Raw genomic sequence first — 21,835 nt, 5'->3', positions numbered from 1 at the left:
TGAAGCTACCACCGGTTCGGAAAGTAGATTAAACCTAGAAGAACCGGCAAGAAACTCAGTAGTTACTCTTTTTCAACATTTAAAAAAATACGGTCATGTTAGTTCATACAATTATTTAAATTAATATATCCTGCCTGTAAGTCAATAGGTACATGTTACAAACCTTGGCAATTAAGATTTTATGTCCCTTGTGCATGTACTGGCTCACTTCAGAACGGAACCCAACAATACTAGGCATTGATGTCATCATCATCATCATCATCATCATCAGCCTGTAAATTCCCACTGCTGGGCTAAAGGCCTCCTCTCCCTTTGAGGAGAAGGTTTGGAACATATTTCACTGCGGGTTGGTGGAATACACATGTGGCAGAATTTCTATGAAATTTGTCACATGCAGGTTTCCTCAAGATGTTTTCCTTCACCGCTGAGCACAAGATGAATTATAAAGACAAATTAAGCACTTGAATCAGCGGTGCCTGGGATTGAACCCGCAATCATCGGTTAAGATGCACGCGTTCTAACCACTGTGCCATCTCGACTCATGGGTTGATGTACCTACCCAGATGTCAAATAAAACTCAAAATTACACCGAATATAGGATTTATTTGAATAGAAATAGGGCCAAGTGATTACCATTGCAACCTCATAACCAACATATATATATCACACGATTTCAATCTCTGTACATTCTTTTATGTCATATCACTTAATGATTTTCATATTAGGACAAATTGAACGAACGTCTTTATAAAAAACACTGTGACTACGTCATGCTGTGATCTCGATATTATATTTGATGTTAATACACAATGATTACAAATTAAAAAAAAAAAAACTTTAAAAGTTAACAATATTTTGAAACTTACGCTAAGTCTTAAGTAAACAATTGGACAACTACGTTTTATAAATAATACATGATTTAAGAGAGTTTCATGACATTTCATTCACTACATGACTGTTTTGATTAATCATTTACTTGAGATGGTAAATAGATAAATACACTAGCTTTCAACTGCCACTTCTCTCACTTCTGAGAGAGCGGGCAGGTATTAGTCAATGTACAAGCTATCTCAATTTTCAATTTCATCCATCCTTCAATCCTTCAGCAACCTACATTACTATTTATATTTTATATTATGACGAAATATCTAAAGTTAAACCTAGTTTAGTGACTTCCCTACGTTTATCCCGCGTATTATACCAGTATTCTCATACAACTCTATAAATACCCCACAATGGTTCCGTACTTATGAAACTCTCTATTCATTATATATTTTGTTTCAGGTCTGTGCGTTCGTTAATCAATTAATCGTTAAATATATATCAAGACATATCATATATTACGTTACGTTGGAAATGATCAGATATATATTTTGGTACTAAGTGGTCACCATCGCCCGTAAACATTGGCGATGTAAGAAATATTGGTAACCATTCCTTACATGCAATGCACCACCGATCTTGGGAGCTAAGATCTTCAGTCCCTTGTGCCTGTAATTAAACTGGCTCACTCAACCTTCAAACCGGAACACAACAAGTATTGCTGTGTAGCGGTAGAATATTCGATGAGTGGGTGGTACCTACCCAGTCGGACTTGCACAAAGCCCTACCACCAAGTTTCATTTGACCAATTTTATTTCTCAGCGACATATAATATCGTAGTTGTCCAATTCGATCGTATTAGTTAAATATTCCAATTTTAATATTTGTACAATTGGAATTCATGCATGTGTCTAATATATGTAATCTATGTGGTATCCTCTGCCGCTTTGAGTTAAAAAACGTCGAAATTATATCGAAAATTGCTCTATGAACATTGAAATTATACTAAAAACATATCTATATATTATATTCTATGTTACTGTACACACTACACTTTTATTTGATAGTTGTTTGTAACGTTTTTTCGCAAATTTACAATTTTTTCTTAATCTATCATTAAACTATTCATGTTAAATTTATTGAACATATCAGAATAACAAATATTCCCGTCTTAATTTTCGATTCAATTTTTACTTTGAATATTAAAGATCAGATATATTTGTAAGTAAAATACGCTAAATAAATGTCTACTAAAATTTGTTGTGTTATCATGATATAACTGAAGCGTGTTCTACCATTTGCCGCCTCTTTTCATTATCGAATGCTACAAATTTAATGCATATTTCTCTGATATACGTCATTTTTTTGTTTATTAATCTGTATAGACCAACAACTAATATACCTCTCTGTAGTAAGTTAGTAACTAACATAACATATACAATGATTTAAAAGCAATATCACATAAAATATATTAAATCATATCGTTTATACAAATATGAAAGAAAGTAGTTTAAGTTAATCTTTTGAAGTTATTTTTAATATGACAGAAACAGTGGCGGATTTACAAATCTGCCACTAGTAGGCTATTCAATTTTTGCCAGCCCTACTTTTTTGCAACATTTATGATTTGTGTTCTATCGTCCTTATTACATCGGTTTTCTCCCGTTATTAGTATGATTATAAACTAGGTGATATTTCAGTCAGTTACTAGATTAGTTTTCCAACCCGCTATGTTGTGACGAGTATATGAATTACGGACGTAATATGTATAGATAGATATAGTTATAAGTATTTTTTTTATGTTTCTCTAAGATAATAACAAATTTGGGCTAAATTTGCCGCCCCTCTAAATCTGCCGCCCTAGGCTCCAGCCTACTTAGCTTATTAGTAAATCCGCCATTGGACAGAGTCCATATTAGTTGTGGGCATGTACATTGTAACAATACATATTTTACTTTAGCCCTTTGGGTTATGCGAACTGGTGAGTAATCGCTATTAAAACTAAAGTTTTAGTACATTGTTCCAACGTTGTCACTTAGCCTACTCATTTCGAGGTTCGGAAAAAAATTATGTACAATTCCGTTTTGGTGGTCCGGACACACTCGAATTAAAGATACTTAGAAAATAATTACATCTAATCCTTAAAAGACACGTTTTACAAAACAATATCACAATCAAGCGACTTGCTTGTAAACCCGTGTTTAAATAAGGTGCTTAGTAGATTTTTTTTTTTATTTTTTTGTTTTTTTTTTTTATTATTTCCTTATATTAATGCACAAAATATTTAACTTATATGTACAATTTTGCACAGCTTCATCATTATTAACTACAGTAATGAGAGAATATGCTACGCATCACTTTTTATAACCTTGTCATAAGTTTTAATTATATTTACACAAATCATTCAATAACGACGAGGGATGAAAGATGATTTCGACAAAAATACAACTCTTATTTGAATTTAAATTTCGAAACAAATATAACGATTGATAAAATACTAATATGTTACCTACAAACGCCTTGTAATTAAAAACGTTTCGTTTTCGTTATCATGCGAAACCTACGAGAAATTATTTGTAACGCTGCGTACAGATCTGACAGTATAGTTTGACAACAATACATCTTAAACGAAAAATTCTACACGAATACAATTTTCAACCAAAAATACGTTAACAACTTAATATCTAATTTTTATATTAAACTTATATTCATTTTGAGAATCCCGATGAAAAAATGATCGGTTTGATAATCCAATTTTGTCCTAAGCATTTACTTTTCAAATTAAATTAAATTTTATAATCAACCAAAGAGTTTCCTTCACGGAGGTTATATATTGAAACGAAATAATAATTATCCGGTTACATATATGCTTTATGTCATAAGATTTTGAAATTCTTAATTTGAATTAATAATAATAATATGTTCTCAAGAGCAAGTTGTGCGTGTTTACGATTGGCTGAAATGAATTTATCTTAATCAATTTTCGTAATGAAAATCGTCTGATTAATATAAGAGACATACTTTTGATCGTTCAACCCTCGTAACTAAAAGATCTTTGGTATTGTAGCTTTAGGGTTTATAGGACATGTTAATCTAATCTTATAAATATAAATATTTTTTTATTTTATATTTTTTTATATGCAAAAATACAATCTGTTATGGCTTATTGCTCTATTTACGGAGCTTTTCTAAATTCTAATTCCAGCTTAGATGAGCCATTTAATTTGTATATACAATTAATAGCTAATGTTTTATATATAATGCGCCCATAGTAAGTATAATCAGCTTTCCACCGAGCCGCCTTGGAGCAGCATGGTGAAATAAGCTTTAATACTATCTAGCTAATCTTATCGAAACTAACCTTCTCATTGAAAGGAGAAGTTACTGTTAAATATTCTCTACATAATATGGCTTTGCATGATCACTTCATAATCCTTAAAATCTATTTTACCTACATCTACTATGGTTATTCATGACCATTTCATTTTTCTTAAAAACTAGTGTTACTACATTTTATGTCGCTTTTTGAGATCAATTCATATTTAATTAAAAACTAATTTTCCTACATTTAATATGGCTTTCCAAGACCACTTCATTTTTCTTAAAATCTAATTCTCCTACATATAATATGGCTTTTCATGACCACTTCATTTCTCTTAAAATCTAATTTCCCTACATCTAATATGGTTTTTCATGATCACTTCATATTCTCTTAATATCTAATTTCCCTACATTTAATATGGCTTTTCATGACCACTTCATTTTTCTTAAAATCTAATTTACATACTTGTTATTTAGCTTTTCAAGATCAATTCATTTTCCTTAAAACATACTTTAGTACGAAAGAAATTTGCTGTCATTTTGCAACAAAGAAAAGAAAATGGAAAAACCAATAAAAAATTTAGTAAATTAACCTCGGTAATAGTTAATTAAATCTAATTTATTAACAAGTAAATCGAGAAAATATAATATTTAAAGTGTGGCAACAAAATGACAATTATTTATCTTCTGGCAACTGTTGTTGTTGTAATCGATCGAGGTACTATGGTTAATTATTAAATACATTCTAATATTATACCAAATAGGTCAGCTTCTTTGTTATGTCGTCCAGATTTTATTTACATGATATTATTACCTAAATTATTATTAATAATAAGTGATGGTATGTGTATAGAAATTATTAATGGTTACTATATCGATTTATACCACGTTAGGCTGCCACCACCATATAACCTGGTTGTTAACTATCCCACAAAAAACTCGAGCGTGACGAACTTTTAAAGTATGAGGTACACATTTTCAATGAAGAAAAAAATCTATGACGTAATTAAAGATATATAAATCAAAAGTGACATTACATATTGAGACAAATGTCCATCAAAATTTTTTTTAATAATCTGTGCCTTTTTGCCACAAATAAAAGCCACAAGAAAAAAAATTAATTCTCGATTTTCCAAATAGTTTGACAGATGACATTTCGCCGCTATCTCATGAACTTATATGTTCTTTCTTGATATTAATTTTAAGGTCTATATTTTTTTAAATAAATTTCAGGAGTAATAATGTGTTAGAAATACGTCTTTATGCTAATACATTTATATTATAATTATATATTTAATAAAATCATATTTTCTTAGTGTATCCGTTTTCGTAAAAGTGTAATCGATTTTAGAAGTCATTGGTATGGCTGTATAAAATAATACAAGATGTTTTCCCGCGCAAACGGATTATTAAAAAAACAAAAGAGAGTCGCGCATGGAACGACATTTAAAAATTATTGTAAAATTCGATTTGTTAACTTCAGACAGTAATAGTTTATAAAAATAAAACCAACAATAAATAAATACTATACATTCTACAGGCGTATTAATTAATTGAGAGATAGAAAACGAATTAACTATAAAGTCAACTATGTCCATACTTCAGAAGAGTTCGGCGCGCTCAGAGTCCGATTCATACCTTACAATCTTGATCCTAAATTCACGTATCTCTTCTGCGGATGAATTCGTTACTGTTATTTGAAAATGACGTATATACAAATTAAAATCCAATTTAAAAGACTTTTTTAAATAAAAAAATAATAAGCAAAAGCATAATGGCTATTGATAAGGCTAGTACTAATAAGCAGTAGTTACTAATTAGAAAAAAGTGGAAATAAGGACTGGAAAAAATTGTCCATAATATTAAAATAAAAAAAAAATACATAAAATTTTAAACGATTACGACTAAATTTCTTCTTCTTCATAAATTTTTTTTTGTAAAAAAGACGATTCCACATGCGCCCTTTTCCATAACAGAAGCGTATTCTGTGTCAGCCTAAATCGTGCACTTAATAAATATATATTGTATATGATGTTTTGATTGATTGTGTTCTAATATTTATTTTAAATTGATTCAGATTAGAAGTGAATTTATCTGGGCTTATATATATAATAAATTAAATAATGGAATGGTGTCGATTTGTAAGAGATGTACTTATAATTATTGTTCATTATAAAATGTCGATTATTATTAAAGGTATTTTAGTCAAATATATCAATCAGTTTCAATCTAGGAACTAGGTGACTCTGATTATTTTTAATCTATTTTTCTTCCTCGATGGTATTATTTATTTTACCCGTAAAATATCTTATGTAACTATTTATTTAAATGATTTCCATTCGACTGTGTGCGAAAGAGTTAGTATAATTTTGAAAATGAATACGACTTTTTTTTAAATTAAGAATACAATAATCAAGTCAGTATAATCTATGCTAAAACTTAATCAAGAAGAATTTTTATGATTTAAAAAAAAAAATAATTAAATTTGATTTACTGAAAAGCGATATTTTTTTTAACTTTTTTCATTTTTAATTTTTTTTTTATCTTTTTATCATTTAATTAAAAAAATGTTATCATTAAGTTAGTCTAGCACTAAGCAGTTATTGTTTTGTTACAGTTTCTTATAACCATCATTATTATATGAGAACCGTATTATTAATATACTATAGAAATGTACGTGTGTCGTATTTGAATAGTACAAAAATATATTTCTTGTATGTTAAGTAAAAAATACATTTTCTTAAAACTGTATGTACATACTACTCTCTTATGCATTTATTCTTCGAAATGGTTATGCGCCACATAATCGTATCTTTATGTACATCTTAATTGTCTAACCCTTAATCATAAACGTTTCATAGCTATGTAGCTACATAATACCTTCTCTTCTAGCGAATGTTAAATCACTGATAACAGAAAGAGATAAATCCATGTGTATCTATTTCGCCACAAAACGTTTATAAAGTAAGGTGTGAAAATGTACAATTATATCCTATGACAATTCCTAAATTTCCATTTAATATATAGGATTAAAATTAAAAAAAAAAACGATATCTATGTTTAATTTTAATTATACATAGATATCGCGTTCTTTTTTACTTTTGAAAATTTAAATAATACTTTATCAAATTAATGTTTTTTTTTTTTAATTTTGTTTACTGCTTTCATATAAATGTGTTAAGAAAACAGTTTAAATAATAAAATTATTGCCAAGATAAAAAAAATATTTTAATTTATTTTATTTTTTTAAATTGATAGGCTTGAGTTTTAACAGAAATTTAGCAATTTATTTTCCTGAATATTTAATTAATTACTTATGACGTAACTTCTGCAGTTAGACTTTACTACTGAGAGCTTTTTACAGCAATTAAGGCCTGGATATTCGTTTCTAGACGAGCAGATTCTAAATCAGCTAACGCAATACTGTCCCAATTGTTTTGGCCTAATAGTTTTTGAGATCATATTGGTAACAACACAGAATACAATTGGAGCGAAAGTGATTTTCTATATACTCAATGGAAATTCAAAAAAGGTTAAGTAAATTAGCATATTCTTAAATTCTATACGACTAAAATATTTACATACTACATTTTGACTAGAACATACTGTCCTTATTCTTTTCACCTTTCGGCTACATTAAGCATTTAATGCTATTATATAACCTATAATTTAAATAGTTATTATGGGACAAATATCACATATACGACTACTCAAGAATATTTGGTATCGATCGAGACCAGACTCGTATTCGTTCGTACATATTCGTTAAACTATATATTTTTTTTGGTATTATATCATTTTAAGAGGAATGTCTACGAAAACGGTCATTACCCTGGCACCTTTGCGTCCTTTTTATATATATGTACAGTAATTTAAATCATGATTTGGGTAAAATCCTTATACATTCTGTACCGTGAATTATATATATTGATATACGAATAAATACAAAACGAAATAAATAACCATGATTGAGTGTAGAACAAATTTAAAAATGGAAGCTTTTCTTTTTTTTTGCTGGTTATAAATAAGGTTAATGAAATATTTGAATAAGTATTTATATATCGATCTAAGCCTATAAATTATGTTAAAAAAACAGGCGAAAATAAGATTGAGAGAAGCAAATTAGGACTAAAAAAGTAAATGGTAATTATGTCGAATTAATAATGAGTCACTTGGCGTTATATATTTACATATATTACACTATAACTATTTACTTAGTGTATTTATATATTGTTTGGTAAATACTAAGGAAGACTTTTTGAAATGTCAATTATTATAAAAAAATGTTGTGTAATTTTTGTCGATGCTTTTAATCAATGTATATTTGTGTCATTTTAGAAAAGATTTATTCACGGCGTTATGAATAAGAAATTAAAAATTAATACCTTAACGTATATAATGTAAATAAATTAGTTTATACCTGTCTTTGTTAAACTATATAAGATTATGAAAACAAAGTAATGATTTTCTTTTTAATTTAAACTAAAAGTTCAACTGAGATGGGAATAGTGTGCGAATGAAATGGCATGAAATCGTCCGCCATTTATAAATCTTTCCTTAATTGGCAAGCGTGATCTTAATTACAAGTACGTATAATTAAAAAACATCTCTATGTTTCTATGACGCATGTCTTAGAAAGGTTTTATGGACAACGATTGGATTATATTTAAAGAAAAAATAAGAGAAGTTAAAATTTTAAACTGAGCATTATTTCAAACATTATACATTATTTTATTTTCTGTAATAAAAGTATTTAATGTTATTTTATGACGTAATAGAATTCTATACCAATTTTTACCAATAATTACTTGTTCGATGTCAATGTCTTTAATATTAAATTATTCATTTAATTTTTTTAAATAAAATAATTTGAAAAACTAATAGTCATTTAAGTGATTTTAAATAAAAAAAAATATATTGAAAAAAAAGAATTATGGTATTGCTCAAAGCCATCTGACTATTAATTAGCTGAAAATAATGCTCTAGAGTCATAGAAATGCTTTTTAATAAACGTTTGATACTCGTAGGTCCTCGAAATCTTACTAGGCTATGAGGTTTATACGTTTTTCTATTGCTTATTATTTATCTTTATTTTAATTATCATAAATATCACGATTTCCTATTAGCTAAGGTAATTGAACTCCTTAATGTCCCATTACAATTTTCCCATTGCAATAAGATCTTCTCATAGTTTTCTTTTGCATAGAGCACAAGATGAAAGTTTAGCTTTATTTTCTATGAAAATTAAAAAATCATATAAGGTCTAACCCACACTATGTAAAGAAAGATAGATTTTAGTATAGTGTTTCCGTATTTTTTTTTTATTTAATATATAATAAATCACGACAAAGGTGTAATATGTGATGCCACTAAATAGCCTGAGCGTTGTATGGTGTATATATAGACCAAGAAACGATAACATTCGTCACCATTTTTGACCATATGAGACCTGAATAATAAGACATTAAGGAGTTTAACTATATATTATTATTTTTACGAATATCTTATTATTATTCCATCACTCATCGTTGACATTTTAACTTGTATCTAGTCGCTTACCTAATCACTTACGATACGCTGCGGTACTTAAAATATATTAATGATGTTGTGAGTCTGTAAAATTCTGACAAATATAAAAAAAAAAAAAAAACAAACAAAGAATTCATAATTGATTACTTTCTCGATCATAAATAATATAAGGAACAAGAGTATAGAACGATTCTATTTTCAAATTAGAACAATACAGATTATATGATGTATTGACGGATTGGCGAGTAGACTGAGTTCTGCAGCATTCGCGGTCAAAAAAATTAGATTATGTACCGATGTTGATACGGCTCGCTTAGTATATTTCAGCTACTTTCATAGTATAATGTCATACGGTATTGTGCTGTGGGGCAATGCAGCCGCTATCCATACCATATTTGTGCTATAGAAGAGGGCTATTCGCGCAATCTACAACCTAGGAGCTAAAGAATCGTTAAGGAATAAATTTAAAGAAATCAAGATATTGACTGTTGCTTCTCAATATATATTCTCTAATGTTATGTATGTACGAAAAAATATTAATGATTTCATGAGAAAATGTGATACTCATAACATTGGTACAAGGAACAAACACAAACTTGTTACTCCTGTTACTCGACTGCGTAGAGTCAGTAACTCCTTTGTGGGGCAATGTATACGGTTTTACAACAGGATCCCAGAAAGCGTTCAAAATGCCTCTGTTGCCAAATTAAAAAAAAATATTAAGGAACGCTTGTGTGCAAAAGGTTATTATACAATTAATGAGTTTATGATCGATAGCACACCTTGGGAATGATACGATCGCCTCCTGGCTATTTCATCTCATATTAAATTGTTTATTTATATAATACATAAGACAAACAAAAAAAAAAAAAACCCGCTGAGTTTCTTTCGCCGGTTCTTCTCAGGTCAGGGTATTTTCTTTCCGAACCGGTGGTAGTGTTTCAATTGACCATCAATAAGAAAGTGTAATGCTTCTATATTGAATAAAGATATTTGAGTTTGAGTTGAGTTTTGAGTATAAAAAAAGAAGACTTACTTTGTGAGGTGCATACAGTGGTGATGAAATGCATCAAAGCCTCAAATTAAAAATAGTTTAAACAGAATCTCACAGACCCAACAACAACCAATAAAACTAATAGTAACTTAATTTTTTTTTTTTTTTATAGACTTTGTCTTACTTTCTAAATCTTGTATAGCTATTACTTCAAATGTGCTCAAGCAATATATATTTTTTTATAAACGTGGCGTATTTAACGCCGCCATTTTAACTTCAGTAAAAATTTTCAATTTTAAAAACAATCACGGTTTATGATATTAAGTTGGTGCGCGACTTACGCGCAAAAATACGAATATGTGGACCCACCCCATAGGTTCATCAGCTCTTTTAACAACTTTTGATTTACTTAAAATATCGCAATTACTAAAAGAAAACCAAAGAAGCTTGATATTCTTCATAGTAATAAAGATATTGTTATGTTTATCCTCCTTATAATTTTAAATCATTAAATAATACTTTTTGAAAGTATTAATAAAAACTGTGCCGTAATTATCAAAATATTAAAAAACCATACGCTTTTGCCAACATATTCTGAATGAGTATCTTGTATATATATTGGCTAACATACTTACAACTTCTAACCATCACGGCTACGGTGAACCTATGTTTTCATAATATACATTTATAAGAGCGTATTCCGTCATCTTTAAGTAATGTACAACTTAGAACTACTTTAGTATATAATATGTACATATCAGTTATGTCTTGCGTGTGAGTGCCTCCTATATACTACATAGATCTTTAAAAAGTTATCCAATATCCTTAAGTAATGCCTGCCATTACCTTAAAGTATATAGTATATACTACAAAAATAATAACAATATAGTTCGAATATTAAAATTAATTGAAGTTAAATTTAAAAATGAATTATAAAAACAAATATTATCACGTTGTTCGTTTGAATTTGTAAACGTGAAAGTCGTGAAGTGATGCCTTACCTAAGGTCTTAAAAACAGAATCGTATCCAAACACAAGGACCTTCTCGTTTCAATATGAGATTGCAATGGTTATCAGAAAATGTTTACACAAATATATATCCTATCATCTTAAAGACACTTAGTAAAATCTAACACTGTGATGTAGAACTACTGCAAGATAAAAATTAATAAATGTGAACGTCGAATCCTTTTTTGGCTGCTATAGGTAGGCGTGCACCCAGTAGGTACGGGTTTTCCACCTAGAATTGTAATCGATACGTTAAAAATTTGAATTCTAATTTATCGAAAGACATTTTTTTTAATAGTAAACCTTTTTTTAATATTTCGAATGTTGCCATACCATAAAATTCACATGTACATTGTTTTTAGATTTTTTTTTAACGAAATATAAATTCAATATAATACGTTCGAAAACAAAAGCTTTTTGCGAGAACAAAATGGCGTCATAATATTGGATACGTAAACAATTAATCGGAATGTAGTGATAGACAACACGATTCCCTAAACTTTTAACTTAACTTAGGATTTGTACTAGTTTGATGATGAATCAATACTAACATCATCCTTGTACTTCTTGGCGACGAGGTTCTTGTGGTGGTCGGGGAACCGCATCTCGTATTCGGAAGGAGGCTCTGGGGGGCAGCTGAACATGTGCTCGCCATCACACATACACCTCTGCGACAGCTGGTACTCGCGGCTGAAGGCGGCCGTGTTCTCGAAGTCCGTGATGCACCCTTGTTCTTCTGTGGTTACAAATATGTCTAAGAATTTGACTAAATTGCCTTAAGGATATTATTTATACTACAGAACTTGTGTCTTGATTCTTTTGTAAATGTTTGTCTTGTACATTTATGTTTATATATACGGAATCGATTTGAAATTGTATATATTTTTTTTTACTTTTCTCAATAAGCTAGCGGCCCGTCCCGGCTTTTCACGGGTGGAAATAAGTTGTTTTTGTATTGTCATTCTATTTCAATTTATTTACACAAAAACCTTAATAAGTTATATACCTAAACATTCCTTATAAATGCCTCTGTCCATTAGTGAAAACCGAATGAAAATCCGCTAAGTTGATTTGGAGTTTATCGCGAACACAAGACAGACAGATGTGGCAGGAGAACTTTACTTTATATGTAGTTCTTAAAATAAAGTCTAAATTATGAACCAGAATTTATTAAAATCTGACCTCTTTTACACACATAAATAATTTGCAAATACGCTAACATTTATTTTTAATTTGATATCATTATAAATGTAAGTAAGTACGCTGTCGTAAATATAAATTCAAAAAATTAATTAATACAAAATATTTTTTGCGCATGATAAATTATGGATAAAAAGTTACATATTTTTTTTTAATATTGTAAAAAAATTTTAGAAACTTAGAATATTTAATTATGGTCGATTTCTATCTTAAGTTGGATTTGTAACTTTTTTGTCAAATACTTTCCCATGCATTTCTGATTTTGTGCTTCCGGTTACTTTTACTGTGAGTGTGTAGGTCAAACCTAGCCATTGAATCAAACATGATACCTCAAACACTCATTGACAATACCATTGACAGTGTTACCGTATGCAAAAACATTTATTTCTCGCGGTGTGTGTATTAGATATATATTTATATTTTCTTCATATAAAAAAGAACTACCTACTTAAAAATAATCTGAATATTACTTTTAATACATACGGCTCTCAATGTTTCCAATGCCTTTAAAAATTATTCTAAATCTAGAGCATATTATAGGAACCAAATATATAAAGCCTTATCTTACTATCACACATCAAATAAAAAATGCAATACACTGAATAAATTAATCGATCATGTATCAAAAGAAGTTCTAATGTCATATATGTTACCGGTATATCCAACAGGACAAGGATTAGGAGGGTTGCAATATGCTGGCAGGACCGCGTCGGTCTTGATCATCTGTCGGTTCGGAACCAAACCGGATGGACGCAGGCGCTGCTCACCCTCTCCCGCACCACCGGTTACGTACTGATGGCCCCATAACGAACTGAAATATAATTTAGAATCAGTTTCTTACAAACATATTTAAAAACTAGTTGTCGTTGCCATCCCGCTTTTTGAGGGGTTATTTGCAATGCGTTAGCCAAAAAGGTACCCTATGTCCGTTCTTAGAGTTCAAATTTCATCAAATTTGGTTCATTAGTTTGGTCATGAAAGAGCGACAGACAGACAGAGATACTTTCTCATTGAAATATTACAACATACAAGTATGTGCGAACTATATAATGTAATTTTAAGTTGTTATAATTTGCTATACATCTTAATCCTATGAACGATGTCACGTAGCACGTAGATAAGTATAACAGTGTCAATTTCTCAAATTGAACTGTAAGAGTCGAGATGGCCCAGTGGTTAGAACACGTGCATCTTAACCGATGATTGCGGGTTCAAACCCAGGCAAGCACCGCTGATTCATGTGCTTAATTTGTCTTTATAATTCATCTCGTGCTCAGAGGTCAAGGAAAACATCGTAAGGAAACCTGCATGTGACAATTTTCATAGAAATTCTGCCACATGTGTATTCCACCAACCCGCACTGGAACAGCGTGGTGGAATATGTTTCAAATCTTCTCCTCAAAGGGAGAGGAGGCCTTTAGCCCAGCAGTGGGAATTTACAGGCTGTTGTTGTTGTTGTTGTAACTGTAACTGAGAATATATGTGTGAGAAAACCCTAGTCAATGGTTGTATTTCTCTAATTTCATTGTCATCTTCGTATTCTGGTACTCTCAACGTTGAGTTCTAAAAGATCATATGTAATTCTTTTTTTCAATTACCTGTGCTGCAAATACTCTTGGTCGCGCAGGCTGGGGTTGGGGTTGCCGTCGATCAGAGAGTCGTAGTCCAGCTGCTCGTTCTCCAGCTCTTTGTTGGCCCTGGACATCAACGCGAGGTGCCTCTCGTTCGACGGAAAGTCGAGGTAGGTTGACGCTGCATCGTTTAGATCCTTGCCCATACGCTCGACTACTTCACGAAGCAAAGCTTCTGTTAGCATATGCTCCTGGAAACACGTCCATTCTTTAACTGACAATTATTTAGTTTTGGAAGAACTTTCAAAATCTCTCTTATTTATAACCATACGCAGGCGCCAAATATTATACGTCATTTCGTATATTTGTTTCCTATAAATGGGCAATCTAAGGCATTTTGTTTCATGTGTCAAACGTGTTGGTTTTTTTTAAATTATGGTATAGGTTGGCGGACGAGCATATGGTCCACCTGATGGTAAGTGAAGACAAGTAAGACAATGAAGCTGTAAGAAATATTAACTATTCCTTACACCGTCAATGTGACACCAACCTTGGGAACTAAGATGTTATGTCCCTTGTGCCTGTAGTTACACTGGCTCACTTACCCTTCAAACCGGAACACAACAATACTGAGTACTGTTATTTGGCGGTAGGATATCTGCTGAGTGAGTGGTCCTACCCAGACGGGAATGCACAAAGTCCTACCACCATGTAATATAGATTAGCGAGTTTAAACAAGAAACAAACTCGTGAGTTTTATATAATATTATCGTTTTAAATTCACAAACCTTTTCCCCAATAGAACCATGGGGGATAAACGCCATCGCCCCGACGATGCTTATGGCCATAACCAGAACTCCTTGGGGGCCCATTGCGTATCTAAAAGATAAATACGTGCAATCATTTTCATGAAACTGAACATAGTTGCGTTCATAAACCACTATATATATAAATTGTATGATATATGTTAATGTCGGTGAAAAATTTGTCATAGCTATTAACTTCGAGAAAATATTGTAGGGCAAGTTAGGGCAAGATTGGCAATAGGGTAAGAGTCGTGTCGATCGAATTTAGGGCTGATCGATCCCTTTTTATATGTTGTTTTTCTTGTCAATGGAAAGTGTTTTATTTATCTGTATTGCCTAAAGAACATAATTAGTCAAAAGCTCAAATCAAATGGAACTTCGATCGGAATGACCTTACTCAATTCCCGTACACTACTTTCTGACATATGACACTAATTTTCTTGTATTTTTATGTATGAAAAAAAATGTAATAAATATACAACATGTAATTTATCATAATACAGTAATTATGAAATCAATGACTGTAAAAACGTGGAATATTTAAAATTACTCATTGTTGCTACAAAAAAAAAGTCGATTGTTTTTTTTTTTATACGCTTGTCATTTTATGAGCGAAGATGCAAATCAATCAAGCCATACAACTTAACATGACATAACAATATTACGAAATGTTTTTGTTTATAAAAAAAAATCACTTGAGTCTATTGTATTGCGATCGTAGGCGTTACGATAAAGATCTTATGTAACATTTGGCGTTCTTTGTCGGCTCCTTTGATATATTTGCATTAATATTACAATTCCGAAATTTATTTATATAATTATATATCGATAAATCTATTAGCATAAGTCTATTGATAAGCTTAGACATATTTATAGACATTTGGCTGTGAATTTAATGCAACAAACAACTAGTTTAATTATAAAATGTCCTAAAATTAATTGCACGAACAATTTTTAGATTTTAATTTATTTGGACCTAATACTAATATCAAATCTAGTTAGAAGTTTCGGTAAGTAAGTCGTCCAGTTACAAAGACTAGGCAAAGAATGGTTGTATTCCATTAAAATAAGACTATGGAATTGGAATATTGTCATTTTCTAGTTTCAATAAAAAAAAAAAGACAAATCCAGATCTAAATCAAAAGTCAAACATCCAAACAACTAATTAATCAAACAGCAAAACATACAAAATTTAAATATACAAAAATCACAAACAACCAGACAACCAAACAACCAAACAACCAAACAACCAAACAACCAAACAACCAAACAACCAAACAACCAAACAACCAAACAACCAAACAACCAGACAACCAAACAACCAAACAACTAGATAACCAAACAACCAAACAACCAAACAACCAAACAACCAGACATCCAAACATTCAAAATGAGAAACAGCCAAACGTTCAAACATCCAGACATCGAAACATCACAAACTCCCAAATATCCATTAATAAAACAAAGAACTACCCAGAAATCAAACAGACTAACGGAAATCTGAACCTATCTAAAAAAACATCAATTAACACATCAGTTACATATCAATTAAACTTACTGACAACGGCTTCGGAATATAGATCCTTCCGAAAAAAAAAACTATATTCTACTACTTGAAAATCAGAAATCCTTACTTGACGGCAAAAAATACTTCTTTGTTTATAATCTATATATACATATGTTATATTATTCTTTATCTATAAAATCTATTCGTATATATAACATCTTTTAATGAATAATAAATCTTATTTATAAATACCTTTTAACATAATATTTTAATTTATTAATTATATATTAATCATAGAAGATTAAAAAAGTCAACAGTCTGTCCATATTAATGTATGTAACTCTTTAGCATAGAACATTACAATATTTTCCTATAATACTATAATATTTTTTTTGTTTAATGTAAATTTTTAATTGTCATTAATTTTGATACAAGTTATAATCAAATAATACCTAAGAATTAATAATAAAATAGCGAAATGGTGTTATAAAATCGCAATCGCGTCCGTTCAAACTGAGTTTGAGTGCATTGTAAAATTGTTAAAATGAATTAATCGGAAAAAACATTTACTAAATTCTTGAGGTGTAAGCATTCTTCATGAATGAATTTTGTGATAGAGACAAAACACTTTTTTTTAAAACCATAAAATTTCCATGTATTATTTTTATTACTTTAGAAGTGATCTAAAAATATATTACCATGCTCAATATTCATTAGTGTTATTGAAGATTCATAAAACACTCGAGTTTTACTTTCTTAGTAACGCGACAAGAAAAAAAAAACTTATAATATACGCCAAAATTAAGCTAATCTAGAGGTCCACATGTCGTGCAAATGTTCGCAACAGGTTGTCAACAACGGACCTCGCCTAAATAAATATATACAAAACATGTAAGGAGAGCTGAGATGGCCCAGTGGTTAGAACGCGTGCACCTTAACCGATGATTTCAGGTTCAAACCCAGGCAAGAACCACTATATATATGTGCTTAATTTGTGTTTATAATTCATCTCGTGCTCGGCGGTGAAGGTAAACATCGTGAGGAAACCTTCATGTGTCTAATTTCATCGAAATTCTGCCACATGTGCATTCCACCAACCAGCATTGGAATAGCGTAGTGGAAAATGTTCCAAAATCTTCTCCTCAAAGGGAGAGGAGGCCTTTAGCCCAGCAGTGGGAATTTACAGGCTGTTGTTGTTGTAAGTCATCAGCTTAATGTCAATTAAACGTACTGACAACGGTTTCGGAATATAGATTCTACCGAAAAAAAAACCATATTCTAATAAACCTAGGAGCCCTTATCCCAGCTGTAGGAAATTTACAGGCTGTTACTTTTACTTTTTTACTTTACAAAACATGTATTATAACGTATTAAATTTCTATAATTTTCAAAATAACTAAATATTCTGTTTGTTATATTCGTACAAATTGTAAAATATCTATGCACTTTAGAGACTGGGCAATCTCAAATCTCTCTTAAAACGTAAAACAAGTATCGGTAATGTAATTCTCTTGAATGAGGCTCTAGTGCGATAAAAGACCGGTTTGTGCGGTTCGAGCTAAATGATCGCAAAGTATTTCCATTCACTAGCGTTCATTCAAACTTTCTATGACCATAGAGTAGATTATTTCATACAAATATCTATTAATTAATTTGCCGCTGTTTTTTTTTCAGATGACTAGTTTCATACTAGTTCTTATACCAATATCGTATATAATTAGATTTCTAATTTCATATTAAAAGTGTTTCCTTTAATACATAATATCGGACTTAAATTTACCATTTATACTTTTGAATGAAAATCGTAATAGTGAATAGGACCAAACTTATTATTAATAAGATGTTAACTTTCGCGAATGCAGGGTTTATATTAATTACTGTATATACTATTACTGCGGATTCATCAAGACAAAATATCCGAATAATATCTACAGTTTGTGACAAGATTGTAATAAAATAAGCACTATTGTATATATATATAAAATATAGTGATGTTCTTTTAGTTTAAAAGCTCTATGTTTTGAATTATTCTCTGACGGGGGTACGCGGGGCGGGCACCTGCGCGGGCGCCGGCTGTGGGCGGACAGCGGCGCGTCCTCCGCCCGCGCAGCGCCTTCGCTGTCAACGATACATACTAATAGATATTCCCATCAATTTTTTTTATAGCCCACCGTTTTGTTTATATCTATTAGACTGTTGTTATTATAATAACTTCTCGTTAATGAAGAGAGCCTTTAGTATACTAAAGCTTTCATTTAAAAATTTTTACTTAGTTGTTTGAGGTTTGTTTTTAAAGAATTTAATTAACAAAAACGAAAACTACAAACAGAGACTAAACAGTAGTTTAAAAAGATATTTTGTAAAAATCAAGACTATTTCAAATACAAATACAATTAAAGCGTCGATACCTCTTTTTTAAAAATGGCGTATTAATTAATTTTTTTTTCCTAAAAGACATTTAAATGTGTATTTATCAATTAGATACAATTAAACAAATTAATCGATACAGCTATATATTAGCAATGGCTGTCCATAAATCGATAATTTGTGCAATAATGCATTACGCGCAGCTGCGCCGGTCAGCCTACGAATTATCTAGAATGGGGGTAGCTCGCCCTACCCTCGCCCTGCCCTGGAATCATCTCGAATGGGAGGTGGAGGGGCAGTTCATAAATCAATACTCAACGCATCGAGTTGCATGTATTATCACGAGAAAATAATTAAAAAAAAAAAAAATTTACCTAATTATTTATTTATATATTATTAATTATTAAAGGCTATTAAAATAAATATTTATTTGATACTTGTCGTAGATTAGGCATACTTAATTTTCAATTTATTTTTTTGTTTATGCTCTGAGGTCAGCTATATACATTATGTAAATGATCATTCGCAAAACAAATTTAGGACGATCATAAACTATTAAGTCCTTTGTCTCCGGAAAGACCTAAGTAAAGGTCAAAGCTGAAAGTAACGACGTCAATACTTCAGGGATGCAACGCGCAGGTCTTGCACCCATGATTTATCACAACATCATCGAATGCAACTCGATTGAAACTCGAACGGAAACAAAAAAGAAGAAAAACAATTCTACCTTTAATTATTTGTTCTTAAACTATTTTATCAAGTGACACAAGTTTGAATAGGTATTTGATCAAATTGACGACAATGGTAAGGCTCTAATGCGCAGACTCAACTTGTTGCATCACCATTCTCAGATCAAAAATAACATTTTTTTCCATACAAAATATAAGAAGAGCAGAAGGCAGCAGCGAGCGGGTTATATGCACGCAAATGAATATATATCACCGACATAGTAAATCACATAGCTCATGACAAATACAGGTACATATGTATAATAAAGCAACATATAAATAAAAAGTCTTACACCATCGAAAAGGCAGCGTGAATGCGTCATAGCCGTGACGTGGATGGGGCGACGCGTGCCAAGTGTCACCTTTGCGGGTGATGACGAAACAAAAATAAATAGCTCGTAAATAAATAGTTAACGCAAAAAATAATGTATAAAGAAGATAGTAAACATTTAACACTTACTTACACAGAGCAGAAATTGTGGTGTAGGAATAGAAAAAAGCGTCCATTTCATAATAATCAAAATCCGACTTACTTGTAGCCTGACCAAACTTGCTATTATTATGATCAACGCCACGGCAAGGTACATGCACTTGGTTTTGTCTGACTATCTTTTGGCCGGGACACTATTTTTCCTAGATATGTACTCACCGGTTCGGTTTCACCAGCGAAATGGGCTCCTGTTAACGTTTCCGGGGGATCGATAGAGGCGACGCATGCGCCCTAATCGAATCTACGCAGGTGTATTCTGAATTTAAGTTAACTCTGACATTTAAAATCCATTACTACGAGAAAGTTCCTATTGAATTAATTATGTTTCACTTTATATAACACTACATTTAACTAGTTATTATTGTAAAATAATAATTAATAATAAATATATTAAGAATTAGTTTAATAATAAGGTTGTACGATCGTTCCATTAGCAAGTATTACTCATAGATATTATTAATACCTTTTTTAATTTCCATAAAATAACAATTAGTAAACAAGTAATCAATCAACTAGCTGATTTGTTTAAATAATTATTTTCCTTATATAAATACTTCGATTACACTAAAATATATTGTATTTTAGTTTAATGAGAATCGCAAATGTTATGTGAAATGTATAAAATCATACAAGGATTTGAAGTAACACATATCACTCTTATAAATAAAGAGTTTTATTTCTTGGCAAAGAACGTAAAAATAAAAGGTTTCACTACACGTGGCTACCGGTTGCTTCAGATAGCATCGATAGAGACAAACGGAGAGGTTTCTTGGCACGATACTGATTTTATTAATGTTCATATTAAAAAAAAAACTTAAGTGTCAAAATTAGGTAAAGAAAATTAAAAAAGTTTAATATTATAATTATAACTCATTAAGAATCATTATATATTTTTTGCTTATTGTAAATTTATATATATTTTTATTTTGTAGCATAGTTTAACATAATATATATAACAAGTTTCCATTATAATGTTAGAGAGCGTTCAAACATTGATCATTTTCCCCCTGCCCTTTATCGACATTGTGAACTCAAGGGTACAAGGTCAAGGTGAAAATATTTTCCATTATCAATGGCGTCCGTGAAGAAACCAATTAATCGATAACTTATTCATGACTTTTAAAAAAGGAATACCATATTATAATACAGATATTTGTATCAATTATTACTCGAGGAGACACAAACCTATGCCTAGTTTTTTTTTTTTTAATAATAAATAAATCACTTCGTATTTATTTTGAGGAACACTGCCAAATTGTTAGCTTCGAACTTAGATCTGTATGAGATTTTTCGTATTAAAAGACTTTAATGATATGAAAAAGTTTTGTGATAATTGCTGTTATTTTTACCTCCTAACCTAACCTAACTCCCGTAGAACTCATTTTTCAATCACGGAAAGTTTTCTAAGCTATTATATGTGTAACAGATTCATCAGCTTTGCTATTTCATCAGTCTGTTCATCTTCCTTACAATTCACGACGTACGTTCGTTT

The 21,835-nt window shown here is 30.6% G+C and overlaps 1 protein-coding gene across 5 annotated transcripts; it reads right to left on the bottom strand.

Annotated features, from left to right (window-relative positions):
- Positions 1 to 11,613: 11,613 nt before the first annotated feature.
- On the bottom strand, positions 11,614 to 20,543 carry LOC124531946 (neuroendocrine protein 7B2). Of its 5 annotated transcripts, XM_047106528.1 has the most exons (7): positions 20,314 to 20,518; positions 20,147 to 20,215; positions 15,234 to 15,324; positions 14,473 to 14,696; positions 13,528 to 13,685; positions 12,226 to 12,410; positions 11,614 to 11,906 (listed from the first exon to the last, which is right to left on the bottom strand). In XM_047106528.1, the coding sequence occupies exons 2-7, from the start codon at positions 20,149 to 20,151 to the stop codon at positions 11,832 to 11,834; spliced, it is 738 nt and encodes a 245-aa protein (XP_046962484.1). In that variant the 5' UTR covers positions 20,152 to 20,215; positions 20,314 to 20,518; the 3' UTR covers positions 11,614 to 11,831. The 5 variants fall into 5 exon arrangements, with proteins under 5 accessions (XP_046962484.1, XP_046962488.1, XP_046962483.1 ...); XM_047106532.1 differs by lacking the exon at positions 20,147 to 20,215 and having other exon boundaries at positions 20,503 to 20,543; XM_047106527.1 differs by lacking the exon at positions 20,147 to 20,215.
- Between the last annotated feature and the right edge of the window lie 1,292 nt (positions 20,544 to 21,835).

The sequence above is a fragment of the Vanessa cardui genome, chromosome 8, assembly GCF_905220365.1.
Source record: "Vanessa cardui chromosome 8, ilVanCard2.1, whole genome shotgun sequence".
Taxonomy (NCBI): Eukaryota; Metazoa; Arthropoda; class Insecta; order Lepidoptera; family Nymphalidae; genus Vanessa; species Vanessa cardui.
The sequence above is the reverse complement of the archived record's forward strand: the minus strand, read 5'-3'. Positions and strand labels throughout refer to the sequence as shown.